At 36.8% G+C, this 18886-nt stretch overlaps 1 protein-coding gene and 1 long non-coding RNA gene across 4 annotated transcripts; one reads left to right on the forward strand and one right to left on the reverse strand.

Moving 5' to 3' along the window:
- Positions 1-133: 133 nt before the first annotated feature.
- On the forward strand, positions 134-15003 carry LOC113664751 (V-type proton ATPase 116 kDa subunit a 1). 3 transcript variants are annotated; one of them, XM_089182033.1, is made up of 23 exons: positions 134-334; positions 496-516; positions 842-920; positions 1559-1656; positions 1811-1939; positions 3541-3617; positions 4187-4396; positions 4669-4762; positions 4891-4968; positions 6053-6338; positions 6469-6608; positions 7322-7473; positions 7628-7724; positions 9206-9324; positions 9655-9700; positions 10388-10471; positions 11096-11182; positions 11940-12047; positions 12682-12813; positions 13054-13171; positions 13454-13555; positions 13780-13849; positions 14547-15003. In XM_089182033.1, exons 1-23 carry the CDS (start codon positions 239-241, stop codon positions 14638-14640), a joined length of 2517 nt encoding a protein of 838 aa, XP_089038159.1. In that variant the 5' UTR covers positions 134-238; the 3' UTR covers positions 14641-15003. The 3 variants fall into 3 exon arrangements, with proteins under 3 accessions (XP_089038159.1, XP_089038157.1, XP_089038158.1); XM_089182031.1 differs by having other exon boundaries at positions 138-334; positions 3496-3617; XM_089182032.1 differs by having other exon boundaries at positions 138-334; positions 3526-3617.
- A 1279-nt stretch (positions 15004-16282) lies between these two features.
- Positions 16283-17839, reverse strand: LOC149039792 (uncharacterized). Its single transcript, XR_016179663.1, has 2 exons — positions 17389-17839; positions 16283-16564 (listed from the first exon to the last, which is right to left on the reverse strand). It is a non-coding gene; the product is annotated as an uncharacterized LOC149039792 (long non-coding RNA).
- Positions 17840-18886: the final 1047 nt, after the last annotated feature.

An 18886-nucleotide genomic window follows, 5' to 3' on the forward strand; every position in this document is an offset into this window, starting at 1 on the left:
TTTACGAAGCAAGTATCTAAATTTTTTAGAAGAATTCTTCATCGTTTTCATTTCGGACATTTTCGGAAAGTTTCGGAAGTCACAGCAAGTTGCCGAGGATTAGTATGAATCATGGGACAAGAAAAGCTACTCACGTGATCAGTATCGGAAGGCGGTGAGATCACCGTTGAAACTTTTGTACTTTTCAGGTTCATTTTGTCTAGCTGAACCCAAAATATACGCATTCTTCACTGCCAAGATGTCTTCCCTCTTCAGATCGGAGGAAATGACACTGGCCCAACTTTTTCTACAGGCTGAAGCGGCTTATTCTTGTGTCAGCGAACTTGGAGAGCTGGTAAGTCGAAGCACTAAACTCGGCGCCATCTTGAATTTGTTACCTTTGCTTGCTCACCAGAACCTTTAAGAGCAATGTTTATCGGTGGTTTGTCTCAAACATGGCTTATTTTGTTATCTCACTCTCATGGTCTTGTTTTATTTCTATCCTTTCTATCTTAGGGCCTTGTGCAGTTCCGAGATGTGAGTACCATCATTACACTTAGATCTTAAATTATCAACCAGTAGACATATTTCTGTTCATGTGCTGCTTGTAGTGGTGAAACTCAAGTTTAATGATAAAGTATTCAACGAATGCATGGCCAAACTATGGAATTTTTATCGATATTTTGATCATTGCGGACAGATCTTTGAATCCTCATGTTTCCTTCTCGAAAACACTTTTGCGCAGTGTGTTTTAGAAGGGTTTAAAGAATCTCATTCCATGACCTACGAAAGCTGGTAGTTAAAATAATAAAATAAATCCTGCATTTGTTTAATTGTGTGTTTAAATGTTCTCATCTATCAGTTAAATCCAGATGTGAATGCCTTTCAACGTAAATTCGTCAATGAAGTCAGACGCTGCGAGGAGATGGAAAGGAAACTTCGTAAGTGAAACTGTTATTCAAAGTAGAGACTAGAAGAATTTTAGTTTTTCGCGTATTTTGACAGTACAACACTGTCCTGCAGATCGAGATAGTATTGATTACTTCTTAGCCCTTTAACTTCCATGAGTGACCAAGACAGAATTTCTCTTCACAATATCCTAACAATATCATAGACATAATTGATGAGAATATAGAAAAAGACAATTTAGGGGATTATTTGTTGATCCAATACTAAATTCTCCAAAGTAACATCATAAGAATTGTATGGCAGACAGTAGAGAGAGTTACTGATGAGATCTTGGGAGTTAAAGGGTTAAATGTATCTCTGACTTGTGGAAGCAGTTCCTTAGCCTTTCCACTCCTGGCATCTCATTTGTAATTCTCCTTACCGTCTGCCATACAATTATCATTATGTTAATTCAGAGAATTTGGTTTTGGATCAACTAATAATCCCTTAGTTGATACTTTTCTTTATTCTCATCACTTGTCCGTTTTGTTATTGTATTAATATTGGTTGTAAGAAGGAATTCTGTTTCAGTCTCTCAAGGGAGTGAAAAGCCTGAGACTTTGCAACAGAAACTAACCTTCCACAGTACTTTTTAAGGGTGCAAATGAACAGTCTTGCTTTGTTTCGACAGGATTTCTGAAGAAGGAAATTGAGAAAGCTGATATCCAAGTTTCGGACACAGGAGAAAATCCAGAAGCTCCCCAACCTCGAGAAATGATTGATCTTGAGGTTAGTAGTGAGGATGGGCACTTTTTTGAGGAAATATAAAGTATGAGACTTCAAAATTATATTCATATAAAAACATAAATTTACTGAAGAGTTTTAATCATAGCTCATCCATTTTTTGAAGGAACTCTTGTCTGATGGAATTTAATTTCTGTAGGCCCAGTTTGAGCAGCTGGAAAATGAAATGAAAGATAGCAATGCGAATTATGAAGCACTCATGAAGAGCTTTCTGGAGTTGACAGAACTCAAGCACATCCTTCGCAAGACGCAGACCTTTTTTGAAGAGGTGTGAATTTCTACATGTATTAAGTTGGTATATGTATATGTAATCATTGTGTGTGTATCATATGTGTTCATGAATATAGTCAACTGTTGTGAAAAAATGGAACACGAATCTCAGAACTGAACTTTGCAAACCTTAAGAATTGAACCTTGCAAACCTTAAGAACTGAACCTTGAAAACCTTTAGAATTGAACCTTGCAAACCTTAAGAATTCAACACTGTGAACGTCTGTCATTTTTTTAATTAGAACCTACCTTGAAACCGAATACAGCTTTTCTTATCGAAGGGCGTGTTTATTGACACATGCATAGCTTTCATATACCAGAATTGAGTTTAAGCCTTCGAAAGAAGTTGTTTTCCATTCGAACAGATAGTTTCTTTTTGACGAGTTAGAACCTTGGAATCTTATAAATCTAATTATTGGAGGATACAGCCAATAAAACCTTACAACTATAGCTTAAATCTCTAATCCAAAATGTGTATATTTCAGTTAATTGCGGGAACACTTTTTATATGCATGGCGGTTTCTTGATACTTAGAATCTAAAGTGGCTTATACTCTCCACCACTTGATAACTTTCCACCAGTTGAACAGTTTCCCATGTAAAAGTTATTTACTTTAAATCTATTACTGTGATTGATCCTGAGAACTTGTACAAAATATTTTGGCATGCTTTGGGTTAATATTCTTTGTATTTAGGCACAACTTTTTTTCCTCCCAAGCTAAGCATTTAGTAGATAGAGTTAAGTTCAGTGAAAGCAAAATTTTAGAAATTATCTATATCCTTCATGTCTTCACTGTGAATAGTTTTTTTTTTCTTTTTCCAAAAAAGTAACCAAGACTAACTCCAAGTTGATGCTTACACAGGTTGCAGAGCATTCACATGCATAAATACGTATACCTGTAAACTCTTTTTTGTTTCTTTGTATGCCAGAGAGGGTAAAAGGTGCCTCATTCCGTTAGTACTGTACTTCTTGTTTTTCATCTTTATTGGGTATTTACATAAGGCTAATAGTAATGTTATTTCTCTCTTGTATTCATTGATAACCACTTCTGTTGTCATACAAATACTCCTCTAACTTGAAAACCAAAAAGTTATTGTCTGAAATAATAACTGCACTAACCACAGATTGCAATTTTTTTTTTAACTGTATTTTCACTTGGCAATGGAAACTAAACCAATCTTAATTCTGTAGTATTTTTCCTAAAATAGACACCAAATTTTTACCGTTAATTTTACAAAAATCACCAAAGTCCCACCATCCTCCCTCCCCTCAGCAAAAAGGAAAATTTTTGAAAAGACTCTTCTAGAAGACCTGGCATAACCGCTTTGAAAACTAAACTGAAAATGCAAGGGAAAACTATAGCAGTCTTGTGATTATTACAATCAGCATCAGTATGATGTTATTTGCTTTTGTAACAATGAGTGACTTAAAGGTAAAACACACATAAGACCTTTTTTCATGGACATCAAAGTGTTGATGATTAGATTTGTGTGGCTTTACAGTGCACTTTAAGGGTATATAGCATTAGAACATAGTATTGATGGTTTTGATTAGGCCGAACTCCATGTGCATAATCAACAACAGATCCATGAACCGCAGGGTACTGATGACATGCAAGCTCTCCTGGGCGAGGAGCCAAGAGGAGGTAGTGCCACAGCAACAGCAACCCAGTTGGGGTATGTTAGTAAGTTGTTTCTACGGCTGACTCCAATAGCAGGCAGGAGAAATTGGAGTCTTGTGTTTTGATTGTTTTGATTGCATTCAATAGCTCTATCCTGTGTGATTTTGTCAGATATTTTTCAGATAATTTGTCAGTAACCAACAGAGCTTGATCATATATTTATATATATATATTCATACACATGTAATGTATCGTTGACTTTTAACCCTTTCACTCCCAAGATCTAATTAGTAATTCTCCTTACTATCTGCCATACAATTCTTATGATGTTAGTTCAGAGAATTTGGTATTGGATCAACTAATAATCTCATAATTGATTTTCCTCTCTATTCTCATCACCTGCCTGCTTGGTATTGTATTGATATTGTAAGGAGAAATTCTGTGTCAGTCACTTGTGGGAGTGAAAGGGTTAATAAGAGTGTATGTTGCTACCAAATCATGGCCCAGTTAGATGAAAGGGAATTGAAGTTGTATAATTTTGTCTCAGCAGTTACTTTTAACTGTGTCTCTATCATTTTTGCTCTTGACTTACATTGTTGCACATTTGATCTATCACTTGTCTAGTTTTGTGACTGGTGTTATAGCAAGAGAGCGAGTACCTTCCTTTGAGCGTCTTCTGTGGCGTGCCTGTCGTGGAAACGTTTTCTTCAAACAGGCAGAAATAGAGACTCCTCTGGAAGATCCAAGCACTGGAGACCAAGTCAACAAATGTGTCTTTATTATATTCTTTCAAGGAGATCAGCTCAAAAGCAGGGTGAAGAAGATTTGTGAAGGGTAAGAAAGTCTTTTATTATTTGCTTATACTGTGTAATCTTCCCTGTAGTATTATAGATGTGTATGCTTACTTTATTATACTCTCAAACACTGTTGTTGGAGTCCTTATGAGCCTTAATCCTGGGTTTATTATGTCATACTGTGGAATTTAGAGCTTCTTTGGTGATTTTCATCCACAAAATGGATTAACTTGGCCATTGGTTTGGTTAAAGTCTTTAAATTTATAATATGAGATAAATGATGACCCAAAAATTTTGACTTTTTCCTTTTAGATTCCGTGCTACGTTGTATCCTTGCCCAGATACTGCAGCGGAGAGGCGAGAAATGGCCATTGGAGTAACCACTAGAATTGAAGATCTTCAAACAGTGAGTAACATATACTAGCTGTGTTTGTAATTACTGAAACTCTATCAAGGGACAATTTATTGATGTTAGGGTTAAGTTAACTTTGATTTGAGGTAACTTTCTTATGTTTTTCTTCGCATTTTATCAAGGTATTGAATGAAACACGTGACCATCGCCATCGATTGTTGATGACTGTGGAAAAGAATATAAATCAGTGGTTTATTAAGGTAATTAAAGTTATAATTGCATAGGATTTCAAACCCTAACATCGGTATGCATATTCTCTGTACTGTTCTTCACACATTTCCTAATGCACTGATAAGGAGAATTTGTTTAGCAGTAAAGTAGGTATTACCGTAATTTCCGGTCGTTTACCCGCGGGTAATCTGTTGATTTTGCATTAAACGCGCGCCACTGCGGGTAATAGGGAGGTGCGGGTTATGTGACAATTTTAAAATCCAGTGGTAGTTGAATTGAAAAAAAAATATATCACCAACATGCGTTTCCACCTCTCAAGTAAATTTTATTGTGTTAATAGTGCCGCAAAGCGGCACGAAAACATGATGCCGACTCGAGTTTATTTCACGCATAATTAGTTGCGCGACGAACAAATTATTATCGGCACGTTTGAAAACAAAACCTTGATGGTGACAAAAATTATCCATAGATATCCGGCGCATCAGTAACAAATTTCCATTTAACACTATCTTGAGCTAAAGAGAATTTTCCCGTTTTAAGGGACTTGTTAGGCCCAATAGAACCGGAGATATCGATTTTTTCAGAAATCGCCAACAGTACTTTATAATTCAACTTTTAATACTCACCCAGCTTTTTTTCAACAAATCAACATGGCGCTGAACAATCGCTCGCACAAAATGTGGCCACAAATTCGCATTCTGTCAAGTATGAAACGTTGAGGTTTGGGCATGGGCCGCTAGTGTTTTTACTGTATAATCTTATCAATAAAGTACATGCTAATATTGACACAGAATTGTGCATGCGTCTGAATTTCTTTGACCTTTAAACTCGACAAAGACGCTTCGAAGTTTTCGAAAGTTGGATCAGACAACTTTTAAAAGACTGAAATGTATCACCTTAATGTCACGTTTTCGCCACCAAAAAGTTGAATAACAACGTGCGGGTTATCCACCAGTGCGGGTAATCTGGTGACTTTTTTTTTCGCCGTATGCAATAATCGGCCGGTGCGGGTAATCGGCCGTGCGGGTAAACGACCGGAAATTACGGTATGAGAACCAAAAGTTTTGTAAGAAATTTACATTATTATTCCATTGTTTGATTTCACATTGCTAGGTCAAAAAGATCAAGGCCATTTATCACACCATGAACATGTTCAACCTGGATGTTACTCAGAAATGTCTTATTGCTGAGTGTTGGTGTCCAGTGAGTGACTTGGATAGAATTCAGCAAGCACTGCGGCGAGGCACAGAGCGCAGTGGTGCTGCTATACCATCTATTCTGAATCGCATGACCACTCGTCAGGAGCCTCCAACTTTCAACAGGACTAACAAGTTTACCCAGGGGTTTCAAGCCATTGTAGATGCCTATGGAGTAGCAAACTATCAGGAAGTAAATCCAGGTACTTTACTTTAAAAAATTATAACTTAGAGATCAATATTCCTTTTTATTGTGGTGTATAGGTGGTCATGTAATTTCCATTTAGAGAGGTAGTTATAGCATTAAGATGTATTTTAATTTTTTCTTTCCAGCCTTGTTTACAGTCATCACATTTCCATTCTTGTTTGCGGTCATGTTTGGAGACTGTGGTCATGGTTTGATCATGTTTCTGTTTGCCCTGTGGTTGGTTGTGAATGAAAGGAAACTGGCAGGCTATAAAGAAGGAGGAGAGGTAGACTTAATTTCAGTTAAAGAAAACATTTTAGAATTTTCTGGTGTGATGTGTTATTAAACAGATATTGTGGTGTAACAGGTAGGGTACTGGACTTTGGGTCAAATGGTCCTTATTGAAGATTTGGCCAGGTCATTGTATTGTGTGTTTGGTCAAGACCTCTTACTCTCACAGTGCTTCTTCCCACCAAGGAGTTTAAATGGATCCCAGAGAATTTTCAGGAAAGCCAGATAAAATGGAGGGGTGGGGGGAGGGTAGGGGGGGTAACTTTGGATGAACTAGTATCTCATTCAGGAAGAACAGCAGCACTAATTTTTGGCTCCTGCCAGAGAAACTAGAATAAGGTTTGGCTGCACAGACTGCCCAGCTCCCGGGCTGATATGAGCTTAACTTAACCCTTGAACTCTCATGAGCAACAAGGAAAAAACTTTCTCCTTACGTTATCAATACAGTGTCAAACGAACAAGTGATGAGTTCAAAGAAAAATGTCAATATGGAGAGTATTAGAAGATCCAATACCAAATTCTACAAAGGAGCATCTCAGGATATCAAAGGAGTTTTTCAGCTGTGGAAGTTCTTATCATTTTTTGTGCTTTCAAGCATTAGAAAGATATCAACTTGGTGCTTTTAAACATTTCCTGAGAAATGCAGTACCAAGTAAGTTGACAGATCTAGAATTTCCTCTCATAAATTGATGTTGTTTCTGTCCTCAGATGTTTGATACAGTTTTTGAGGGACGCTACATCATCATGCTGATGGGATTGTTTGCAGTCTACACTGGTCTTATTTATAACGACTGCTTTTCCAAGTCCTTTAACATCTTTGGCACAGCCTGGGATCTTAGTGTAGATTGGAATCCAATCAAGTATGTACAGAATGTTTTTATTTACCCGCAGAATACAACTCATGCAAGATTGAACTATTAATTGTCCCTTCTTGCAGTTATATATTTTATTTTAGGTTTTTTTTATTATACCTTGTGATTTCTTTACATGTCTGATTGCTGAATGTGTCTTTAGCAAAAAGGCATTGGACTCTTATGCAGAGAACCAAGATGTTATGGTTGAGCCACAGCAGACATACCGTGGGATACCATACTACTTTGGTATTGACCCAGTAAGTATTCCAGTCATGTGTTGTTTATGCTGGTTTTTTTTTTTTTTATTCTATCCAATTCTTCCACTCTCTAGTGTTTGTCTACATGAACATGTATGATAATGAAACTAGGGAAAATTACCACAAACTTTAACAAGCTGATCAAGGAAATTTATACACACGTTATTTTGGGTCCTTTGGATATCAAAATACTTTAGACAGTTCTAAGAAACCCTCAAAATCTTTTCTCTGGACACAATTTGCCTCTTTTGCCTCGGTCACTTGAGTGTTAAGCATGGAGAATCTTCATATTATGGATTAAAATAAATAAATGTGAGTTACATTGCTCACTCCATACCAAGGTGCATGGTCAGGGTGTTTGTACATCATGTAACTTGATATCCTGCAGTAAATTCAACATTGCTTGATAGAGGGAGGGGAACAGGAAGAGAAAAATTGGATTTATATCACTTCATAATGTAACACCTGCAACTGTCCATGGCAGTTGTGACTGTTTATGTAATGAAGATAAACTGTACAAAAAGTTGAACTTGTCTAAACCCTTTAACTCCCACAAGTGATTAACATAAAACTTCTCCCAACGATATCCATACATTCTTCAGCAAATAAGTAATGAGAATATTCAAACTTATCAGGTAGAAGCTGCTCTCTTGATCTAGCACCAAGTTCTCATAACTAATTTACTAAGAAATGTGTAGCAGCTACAGGGGAGAATTAACAATCAGATCTTGGGAGGTAAAGGGTGAAGGGGCACTGTATTAAGTGGTTAACCTGTATTAAGTGGTTGGTTATCAAAATCTGGAAATGGTTTGGCTTAATCTCCTTAATTTTCACCTATATTAAGCAGTCACTTCTAGAAACCCTTTAAATCTCAGATCAAATTTGTAATTATCCTCACTGTCCACCATAAAATTCTTATAGGGTTGGTTCAGAGAATTTAGAATTGAATCAATTATTATCCCCAAATTGATATTTTTCTTCTTATCATTATCTGGTTGATATTGTATTGATATTGTAAGGAAAAATTCTGTCTTGGTTACCCATGAGAGTTTAAGGGTTAAACAGTCATGGTCACCTTTGAGTGAGTCCCAACAACCTTTTGTATTGTCTTCCACCTGTATTTAAGTAGGACTGTTTGAATAAAACTTAGAAAAATCTTCCAAATATAATATTATCCTTATCTCTCTCCCTTAATCAATGTTAGTAGTATTTTTGAGCAAGTTTTGTATTATAAGTGCTCAATTATTGCATATAATGGTTTTTTGGTTTTTTTTTTTATCTTTTTCTATGTTACCCTGATTTTTGGAACCTGTATTAAGCACTCAACTTGTGTTAAGCGGTCATCTTGTCATTCCCCATGGATGATCACCCAATACAGGATTGACTGTACATTAAAATACATAAAAATTGTGTGAACTGCAAATTTAAAATCCATTTATTTATTTGTTTATTTAATTTGATTTCCTTTATTTAATTTTCAGATCTGGCAATTAGCTACCAACAAACTGACTTTCACCAATTCATTCAAAATGAAGCTGTCCATTGTGTTTGGTGTGACACATATGATGTTTGGTGTTTGTCTGAGTTTCTTCAATCATAGGTAGACATTGACCTTATCGACCTTAATCCTTTAAACCTTAAGGGTGATTAGCATGCAATTTCTCCTTACAATATCACCTCTGAGTCACACATTTAGGTCATGAGAATAAAGGAAATGATCACCAACTAAAGAAGGTCTGGATTGTTAAACAAATCCTGCCTGTCAAATTCTCAGGAAATGTATAGAGAACAGTATGGAGAATATGCATACTGATGTTAGGATGGAAAGGGTTAAGTTGTTAAACACAAAGTACAGTTGTAGAACTCAGGTGTGGTGTAACACTTTACATTTCTTGACTTTTGGCTAACGTTGTCTTATTTGTTTCTGCAGGCACTTCAATAAACCTCTGAATATCTTCACAGAGTTTATACCACAGGTAGTTTGTTCTGTGTGAATAAAATATTACTAAGATTCACTCCTTTTTGTTTCCAGAAAAGTAGTTTCTAGCACATTTTCTGTTAATACATGAGACATTATCATTCCACAATGCTTATAAATTACCTTAGCTTACCTTAGGTTTTTTTTGTTTTTTTTTTGACAAATAAAATTACCATTGTTCAAGACATGTAAGTCAACATTTTGTTCCTTTGATAGTGTTACATGTCAAAAACTTAACCCTTAACTCTTATGAGTGATCAAGAAGTAATGTCTCCTCACAATTTCAGTACAATATCAAGCAGAAAAGTGGTGAGAATAGGGAGAATTATCAATAAGAGGATTATTAGTTGATCCAATACCAAATTGACAGAACAAAAATAATAATCGTATGGTACATGGAACTGTGAGAAGAATATTGCTAATGAGATCTTGGGAGTGTACCAATCAACCAAAAAGAGAAAAAAATAGGGACCAGGTAGCTAGCATTTTCTGATGTTTTAGGCAATTTGTTTGTTGTAAGTTGAATTTCTAATGGTAATTTCTTGTGGTTTCCTTGTGGTACTTTTTATTTTTCTTTTGACCACATTTTTTATTTAATGAAACTTGATTTAATTAAGTTACCCTTTTTTGTGATACACATAATTTCCTTGTAATTTTTTCCATGATACCCATTTTCTTTTTCCAGGTTCTGTTTTTGTTTTGCATCTTTGGTTACCTGGTCATTTTGATCTTCTACAAGTGGATTGCCATCAGTGTTACTTCGAAGGGTGTAAGTTTTGTAAAACTCTCATAGCCAAATCGGTGAACTTAATTCAGGAGTGTTCAGAGGCGATCTACTGTTTGCCTTAGTTTTTACTTCTGTCTGGAGAGAATTTTTGATAAACACATGCATGTGTTAGGATTTCCAGCCTCTGAATGATTTGAATGAAGGGTTAAATGGTGTTTATAAGGAATGAAGAGCATGTAATTTTGTGGAGAAACTTTCAGTGCAATGTTCTCCTTTTCAGGCAGTAATGAGTAAATTTTAGCACCCAAAGTACCTCTTAATACTGCCTAAAATTGCTTGGATATCTTCAAAATTCAGCATGTGAAAGGATTGCTCTATCTGTTTGAAAATTTCCTTACCTCATCAAAGGAAATTAAGTTTAAGTTTGCTGATTGTAAGTGACTGAATATACTTTGAGTTAAATAGTTTTAACTTTGAATTAGCATAAATTTAGAGTTAGCCATGCTCTTCTACAGATGCACATTAGGCTGAAGTTGCATTGTAACTCAGTTTTTAAACAGGACATTGATATCAGTTACATTTGAATCCATTTTAAACAATCTAAATAAGGGATTGATTATGGCTAAAAAATTATTTTTGATCCTTTGTTTTTTACATTTCTTGTAGTATCCAAGTTTGCTGTTGGCACTCATCAACATGTTTCTTAAATTTGGAGGATCTATCCACAGTTCTGAGCTTCTCTTCCCGGGACAGGTAGTTTACAGGATTCCTGTTAAACCATCTATCTCTGTATGAGATGAAGCCAAACAGGGCAAGGGATCATTTTTTCCAACCATGCTTTGTGATTTAGGGACAGTGTGTTTGTAGGGCATGAATGTTGGAGAATTTCTATCTACTTTCCAGAATTCTTTGGCTACTCTTCCTTGCATAAATCTAGGTTTATGAAGGCTGATTAGCCCTAACTCAAAACTAACTAACAAACTAATTCTTTGTTCAAAAGGCTTTTCAGAAAATTTTTTTTTTCTCAGAGCATCCAATCATCAAATTGTAGAGAAAAATGATAATTATTATGCTGACTTTTCTTTAAAAAAAGCTTTCAGATCTGAAGTCAGATTTCACACTAATCCTGGGTTATCTTAACCCAGCTTTGAACAACCTGGCCCTGTACTAACTTGTGCTGGATTGGCACCTTCTACAATCAAACATTTTTGGCTGCCTCTGGGATAGTATCTTTATTTCATACAGCTGTTACCATTATGCTTTTGGGCATTAGGTATTTCTGCCTCTTGGTATTTGAGCTTTGCCCATCCCTACAAAGAAGAAAGGAAAATTTTCTGAATTACATAGTAAGGTGGGTGGAATCCTGACCACATAACTAAAGAACTGCCACAAAAATGGGAATATTTCTTAGTTCCTTCAACACTCAAAAAGCAAAGTATCACTGACTGTGTCTAATTTAATTTGTATTTGTTCTGTATTCTTATCTCATTGTTCTTTGTTTTCACTACAGGATGTTATCCAGCCTATACTAGTTATCATTGCTGTATTGTGTGTACCTTGGATGCTCTTGGTCAAGCCTTTTTATCTTCGACATCAGCACAAAGTTGCTGAAGCACAAGTAAGTCTAAGATTTTGTGGGTTGCACGTAATTCCACATACAAGCACACAAAAAAAACTGGATCAATAAATTATTGCCCTTTATCAGCTTTGTTTTATACTAATGTTTGATGTCAGGTGTTGCTTCACTTAAGTTAGTTTGAAGTACCTCATTTATTCCAGTTTATAATAGTAATAGGACCAAGTGGAGTCCAATTCGCTCTGCAATCATATGCATGATAAACAAAATTGGATGATCACAAAGCAGGAGTCTGAATTGTCAATCACATGCGTTTTGTATGGTTCTTACTACTAAATTTTTGGAGGAAAGATGTAAAGATGACATTACCTTCAACAAGATTTTGCCCTGTTACCATGAAAAACAAATAGGTTCCATGTTGCTCTGGGTCTTTTCAGTGATAGATCATAGTAGACATCAAAATGCAGTAAGATCATTAATGACACAATCACCTCTGCTCCGCATGCCAATTTTTTTCTCTTATCATATTTCAATGTGTTCTTTGATCTCTTACTGAACCGAGACATTAATTAGATGCAGTTGCCATCTACAAGTATGGTTCACCAGTGAGTATAAAAATTATAATGGGATTCTGATGTTAAAGAGCCTTACAGTCTTAACACAAATGTGCTCTTAGGGTTTCCAGAGGCTGAGGTCCAGCAGCCCTCCCTCATCGACAGTACAGATTCAAGGGGCAGAAGGGGACTCTGAAATAGTCCATCATGGAGGCCAGGGACAAGGTGAACCTCATGATGATGTTCATGAGGAGGTAAGGCTGTTGTTAGTTTCCTTTGGGGTCTACTCCTACTGGTTTGAAACGCTGAAATGCTGAAATGTGTGGAAGGTTGCACAAGCAAGAGGATTTGTCGAGGTTACCACATAACCATGTGTCTGATTATACTAATGGTGTGCTGTTGAACTTTGAGCCAACCAATCAAAATAGTACCTGGAATAACTTTTTTTTTTTTAAATTCTCAGTCTATCTGTTTCATCTTTGTTTTCCATTTAGTTTGATTTTGGGGAAGTATTTGTACATCAGGCCATTCATACCATTGAGTACTGCCTGGGTTGTATCTCAAATACAGCCTCTTACTTGCGACTGTGGGCCCTTAGTTTGGCACATGCAGGTAAGGTATTGCATTAGGCTTCAGTTCAAATCTGTCAAGTTTCAAGAAAGATGATAGAGTGGAGACCTGTTTGCTCAAAGATAAAATCTTGAACACAGTAGTATTTCTAAAGTACCTTACACCATGTCTTATGCACATAATTTAATTTTCTCTTAATAATTATGATTTGAATAATTTCACTTTTGATGTCCAAAACCTCCCCCTCTTGAGAAGCTAATGCTTAAACCATACCAACTGCTGATGTTTTAAAATAGTTTACTTACTGTACCTCTGTCTCTTTAGAGCTGTCTGAAGTGTTATGGAGCATGGTGTTGCATTTGGCTCTGTCATTTAAGGGAGGACTTGGAGTGGTTGCTTCCTTTGCTTTGTTTTCGTTTTGGGCAGGTGAGTGTTCGCAGTGGTTGTTTGAGCAATTTTTTTGTCATGGCCTCTTTTTCTGTCTTGCATTTCCATCTTTACATTGCTCTGAGGGGATTGGGAAGAATGGAACAAAATGTTTTGCTTGATCTCTAATTATGCTGACTTAGTTTAATCTTTACCAGTAGACTACAACCCTGAGTATGTGTTAGTTGAAGTTTCTGATGTTATCTGAATTTTTTTGCCTCCAGTACTCACTGTTGCCATTCTTTTGATTATGGAGGGGTTATCAGCCTTCTTGCATGCTCTTCGTCTCCACTGGTAAGTTTTTAAATTTCAAGGCAAGCAAAACTTTCATCATGTCTGTTGGCCCAGATCTTGTCAATCAATCCCAAACATTGTTATAAGTTGAATTTGAAAATGAGTGTGGTATCTTAGGCTTACTATGCCCAGTAATCTTGAATAATGGGTATACTGTAGTTGACCCTTAAACCCCTAAGAATGAATAGCATCTAATTTCTCCTTAAAATGTCACCCCTGAATCAAACACAAAGGTCATGAGAATAAGGGACATGATCAACGACTAAAGAACTCATGACTTAGACAAGTTCTCCTTGTCAGAACCTTAAGAAATGTATAGAGAACAGTATAGAGAATATGCATTCTCATGTTAGGGTGTAAAGGGTTAAGTGGCTCCATCACAGTGCCCCACTAGCACTGTGATGTTTCAACCAAATTCCATTTGAAAGTTCTCAACTAATTTGCACTTGTTATTTAACAGCCCCAAATTATTAGGTTGTTAAATTTCATTGCTCAGCAACCAACTCAGATTAATACATGTCCAACACAAAACCTACTGTAGTGTGTACTTTTGTACTCTAACTTGATTTCCTGTACTAAATAAGTCAGTGTGATGGTTAACAGAAGAATGTGAGCTAATTGTTAGCATGACTTTTTAAAAGCATTTTTGTAAATAATTCAAGTCCCAGTACTGATTTTTTTTTTTTGGTCTTTGTAGGGTCGAGTTCCAGAGCAAGTTTTATCAAGGAACAGGCTACAAGTTTCAGCCGTTTTCTTTCAAATTAATAATAAGCGGCCAGCTTGAGGAATGATTTGACTGGAGAGCTCTTTGACGTGTTTGTTTAAAGACAAGTTTAATTTTGGCCTAAAAGAATATTGTAGACATTAATATTGGGAATAATTATCTTCATTAGAATAATCTTTGGATGGTGAAAAAATGACCTGAATTTACATTTCTTTTGTTACTGAAAATGCAAACTTAATGGACAAATTTTTTTTTATTGGCATCTTTACCTTGATATTGCAGGAGGAAGTACTTGCTACTCACCTTTAGGGGTTAAAGGATTGAAAATGATTGCTGAGGAAAATTAATTTAAGTGAGACTGTTGGTTTTTCTACGTATTGTTTTTGATAATCGGAGGAGTGAGGACAAATAAAAATCATATTCTAATTCATGGTTGTAGTAAATGTGCTTTCCTTGTTATGTTTGTTTTAAGATTTGGTATGCGTACAATGTCCTTCCCTCACCACGACGAGCTCAAATGAAAGCTGTGAAGGACACTATGTTATCAGTAGATTGGGAGAAAAGTTTAATAGAAGGCTCTGAAACTTCTTCATAACTTTGCATACTTGTGTGGTACTTCGAGAAGAAAAAATGTCGCTACATGTAACTGTTTAAGTGCCGCTCTCGCTAAGAGCGATCCTCTCGACTTCCCGTCGAAAGAAAGTTTTCTTTTAGTTTTTGCCCATGAAAAGGGTTTAGGACGCACGTTTCAAAAATAATTTAGTTGTTCTACAATTCTCTTTTCTTGCGTTGCCACAAGTCAAAAATGATATTTGGCCAGACCACCCCTATGGACAGCGATCGAAATTGTAAATTTTAAAGATTTTGTCCAGCGCGCACCGACTGCAACAATGTAGCTCACGGAATTCTATCTTGCTAGAAGTTTCAAGATGTGTTCAGTTAGTTCACAGACGAAATATGGAAACTTCGGCTGAAGTATTTTTCATACCAGCGTGATCAGAGGAGACCCTTCTCTACGACCTTAAAGAGCATGTAAACCCAAAAAACGTTCATTTTCTTTTCACATAGATGTTTAGTAAATATATCAAGTACACCAAAGGTACCATTCGTTTATTCTCAAAAGTCCATTTTCACTTTGTAAAAGCTCTTCCAAATTCGAAACATTCGCCATCTTTCCTGTGACGTCACGGGTGGATCCTCCAAAGTCTCGTTTTATAATCGCGTGAGGCACGAAGGAGTCTTTTCTACAGCCGTTGTTTGCTGGTCTCGTCATGATTTTTTTACTTACATTTTGCTTCAATATATTAAATTTTTTCATAATGGTAAAGCGTTGTATCGTCCAGTTTTGTACTGATTCAAACAAAACTGGGCATACAATGCAAATATTTCCAAATGACGCAAATTTGAAGCGACAATTTGTGAAATTTGTTCAAGTGAAAATAGCCGATTTCGTCGAGCCGTTCGAACGTTCTGTTGTTTGTAGCAGTCATTTTTCTTCCTGATGCTGTACCGACGATTCAGGCCTCACCAGAAGCAAATTATTCGGAAGTATAAAAACGACCCATACAGTCGGCAGACGACGAGGATTCGAAAGTGGCCGACCGAACTGAGAAAGAAGTTGAGCTCTTCAAAAGTTAGAGGTCAACAGAGAAAGTACAAAATCGATTTACATGAAAACGTTTCGTTAATTAAACAACAAAAGCTATTGGTTCTCTAAAAACATCTTTTTTCTCATTTAATGAAAGATTATAGGGAAGCCAGTTGTTCGGGAGCCAGCGCTGAGCCCGTAAAAGACACTGACATGTCTGAACCTTCGCCTGAATTCGAAACACGTATCAAAGAAAGAGAATTCGTTGATATCAGTGTGTAATAACGTGATCCGGAATTTTGTCGGTTCGATACAAAGAATTCTATGCAGGATCCCATAATCAACCTTTATGTTCTATAAGAAAATCCAAGCCAGCCCCGCTTGGTGCTTCCTTTGAGAAACCCTGCAGAGAAACAGCAGAAGAATTTGTGTCACGGTTTTCACAGCAGTGAAAATACATTCAAAGGTCAGTAGGACAAAATTCATCATTTTGAGTACAACTTAAAAGATCCTGATTTCAGCTTGCAAAACTATCTTTTCAATATTTCAAATCGAAGCAAACACAAACAGGGTTGGATAATTATGAAGGCCGCACAAGGAAATGTACATGATACAACTTGTTTATCGATGGAAATGCTTCTGAGATGAAGGATATTGTTTACCGCACAAGATAGCACAGCGACCCTAAAGTGTTTGCCGAGATATCCCCAACACCAACGAACAAGCTATCTGTAGGCAATTTAGCGAAATTTCCTGCCAGGAAAGAAGCGAAAAACAACTAGCTCTAGTACTGTATTATTAAATCAATGGCAGAAACAACTCAAGTAAATCGATCTCAAAATGTAACAAAACAGATGAAACAGAAAATATTTAGCTTAGTCGTTTCCGGTGTGATTATCTGTGCTTTGCTGCTGCCTGTACGCGTAATTGGCCGTCTCCAGCACCCAGAAATCAAGGCAAATTGACTGAAAACCTGGATGCTCAGTGATACAACTTATCTGGGTTTCAGGCCATTTTGCCACAATTGCCCGATTTCCGTACAAAAATCACTTTCATGAGTTGTCGGCATTGGTTGACAAGTTCCACACTCGCACCTTTGATAATTTTATATAAAACACTCTCAGAAGCTCAAGTTTAAAAAAATTCTGTTGCATTCCTTTAGATTGTACCCTCGCTTTATTGCATTTTCATGTTAAATACAAATAAATCACAAAGTAAATTAAATACCAGTCTGAGTTTCCGAGACGGTCGCATCGCTGTCGACATGTTCTGTACTGTCTTCGTGCGGATCGCTTCGGTGAACCCTACGCGGCTCATATTGTTAAGGACGTGGCCCAGACTCTCCTGAAGATTCTGGATTATCCCCAGCGCTGCCATTTACTAAGCTTAAGACATTCGAGTCGCTATCTTCTGAAAAAACATCTTCAGAACTACCGCTACTTACACGAACTCCCACACCAGTTCTACTGGGGAATATGTGTTGCGCAATATTTTAGTTCCACCGCTTACGTCACGACTTCTCGCTATTGTTTTTACCGGAAATGGAATTTCAGTTGAAAATGCCGATTTTCTCCTAAAATAAGTCGAATTGGGCAAAACTAATTTCAAATTCGTTTTCTACCCCACTTTTTACATAGTATAAGAAAAACATGTATTTTTGGGTTTACATGCCCTTTAATTTGCATATCAACAATTCACTACTTCGTACGATAGAATTCTCAAAACGCAGGCGTTAATCGGGCTGAAAAAACATATCAGTGCGTAGTTTATACACCAATGAGGTCACGGATTGCCTCATACCCGCGGGTATATCTGTAGCTTCCATCCACCAACTTCTTAAAAACAACGCAAATCCATGTGTTTGCTCAATTGCGCTCATGTCAAAGATCATTTGCATGATTCTTAGAATTGACCAAGATCTCCTTTTGACCGTTCCAACTTCGTTCGTTTACCTTCTACGTTGAGGATTTTAGGTTTTCATAGCAACTGAATGGAGATTAGATGCCGAGTTGTCCTAAAACGTTGCGTAAACGTGATCGGTCGTAACGCTTGCGCGCTTGCGTGACTTACAAGGTAGACAAGAGTGATCTCAAGGCGCCTTCTCGATAATTTATGTTGAAATATCAGGTCATGAACTACGCACAGTGTGGAGAAGATCAAGATTAAAGAATAAAATTTGGCACTCTGGTCATAACAGACATATCGCGTTGCTTAAAAGGACACAAAAACAAGTTAAAATAGGTTTTATAAAATAATTCAAATAGTACGCGCGCTCTGATTGGCCATAAAACCATTTTACATGAGCGTATGTAAACACGGTTTTCGTTCCTCTTTCATTAGTTATTTTATAAAAGAAATGTAAAATGGTTTCCGTGTTTACATAGCCTGATGTAAATACGCGGGAGGTTGGGAGAACACTCGATAAGCTGGAAACTACTCCGCTTCGCGTCTTGGTTTCCTACGCTTATCTCGTGCTCTCCCAACCTCCCGCGTGTTTACATCAGGCTATGTAAACACGGAAACCATTTTATATTTCTTAACAGTGTTTATATTTACAAAACAACACGCTTACACTCTGAAATAGTTTTTGCAGTTTCTCCCGAGATTTAGTATACGGAACCCGATGAACTAGCCCTCCTTTCTGCAAATTCCTTTCCGTCATAAATGATGTTACGCTCTTATGGACCACAACGGTTTTGAACGACAAACTCGACATTTCCTTGCG

This window comes from Pocillopora damicornis, chromosome 9 (assembly GCF_964200805.1).
Source record: "Pocillopora damicornis chromosome 9, jaPocDami1.2, whole genome shotgun sequence".
Taxonomy (NCBI): domain Eukaryota; kingdom Metazoa; phylum Cnidaria; class Anthozoa; order Scleractinia; family Pocilloporidae; genus Pocillopora; species Pocillopora damicornis.

Coding starts and splice junctions, on each gene's coding strand:
- LOC113664751 (XM_089182031.1), top strand. CDS start 239: ATGTCTTCCCTCTTCAGATCGGAGGAAATGACACTGGCCCAACTTTTT. Junction 1,657..1,810: donor GAGAAATGATTGATCTTGAG/GTTAGTAGTGAG, acceptor TAATTTCTGTAG/GCCCAGTTTGAGCAGCTGGA. Junction 9,325..9,654: donor CTGAGTTTCTTCAATCATAG/GTAGACATTGAC, acceptor TTGTTTCTGCAG/GCACTTCAATAAACCTCTGA.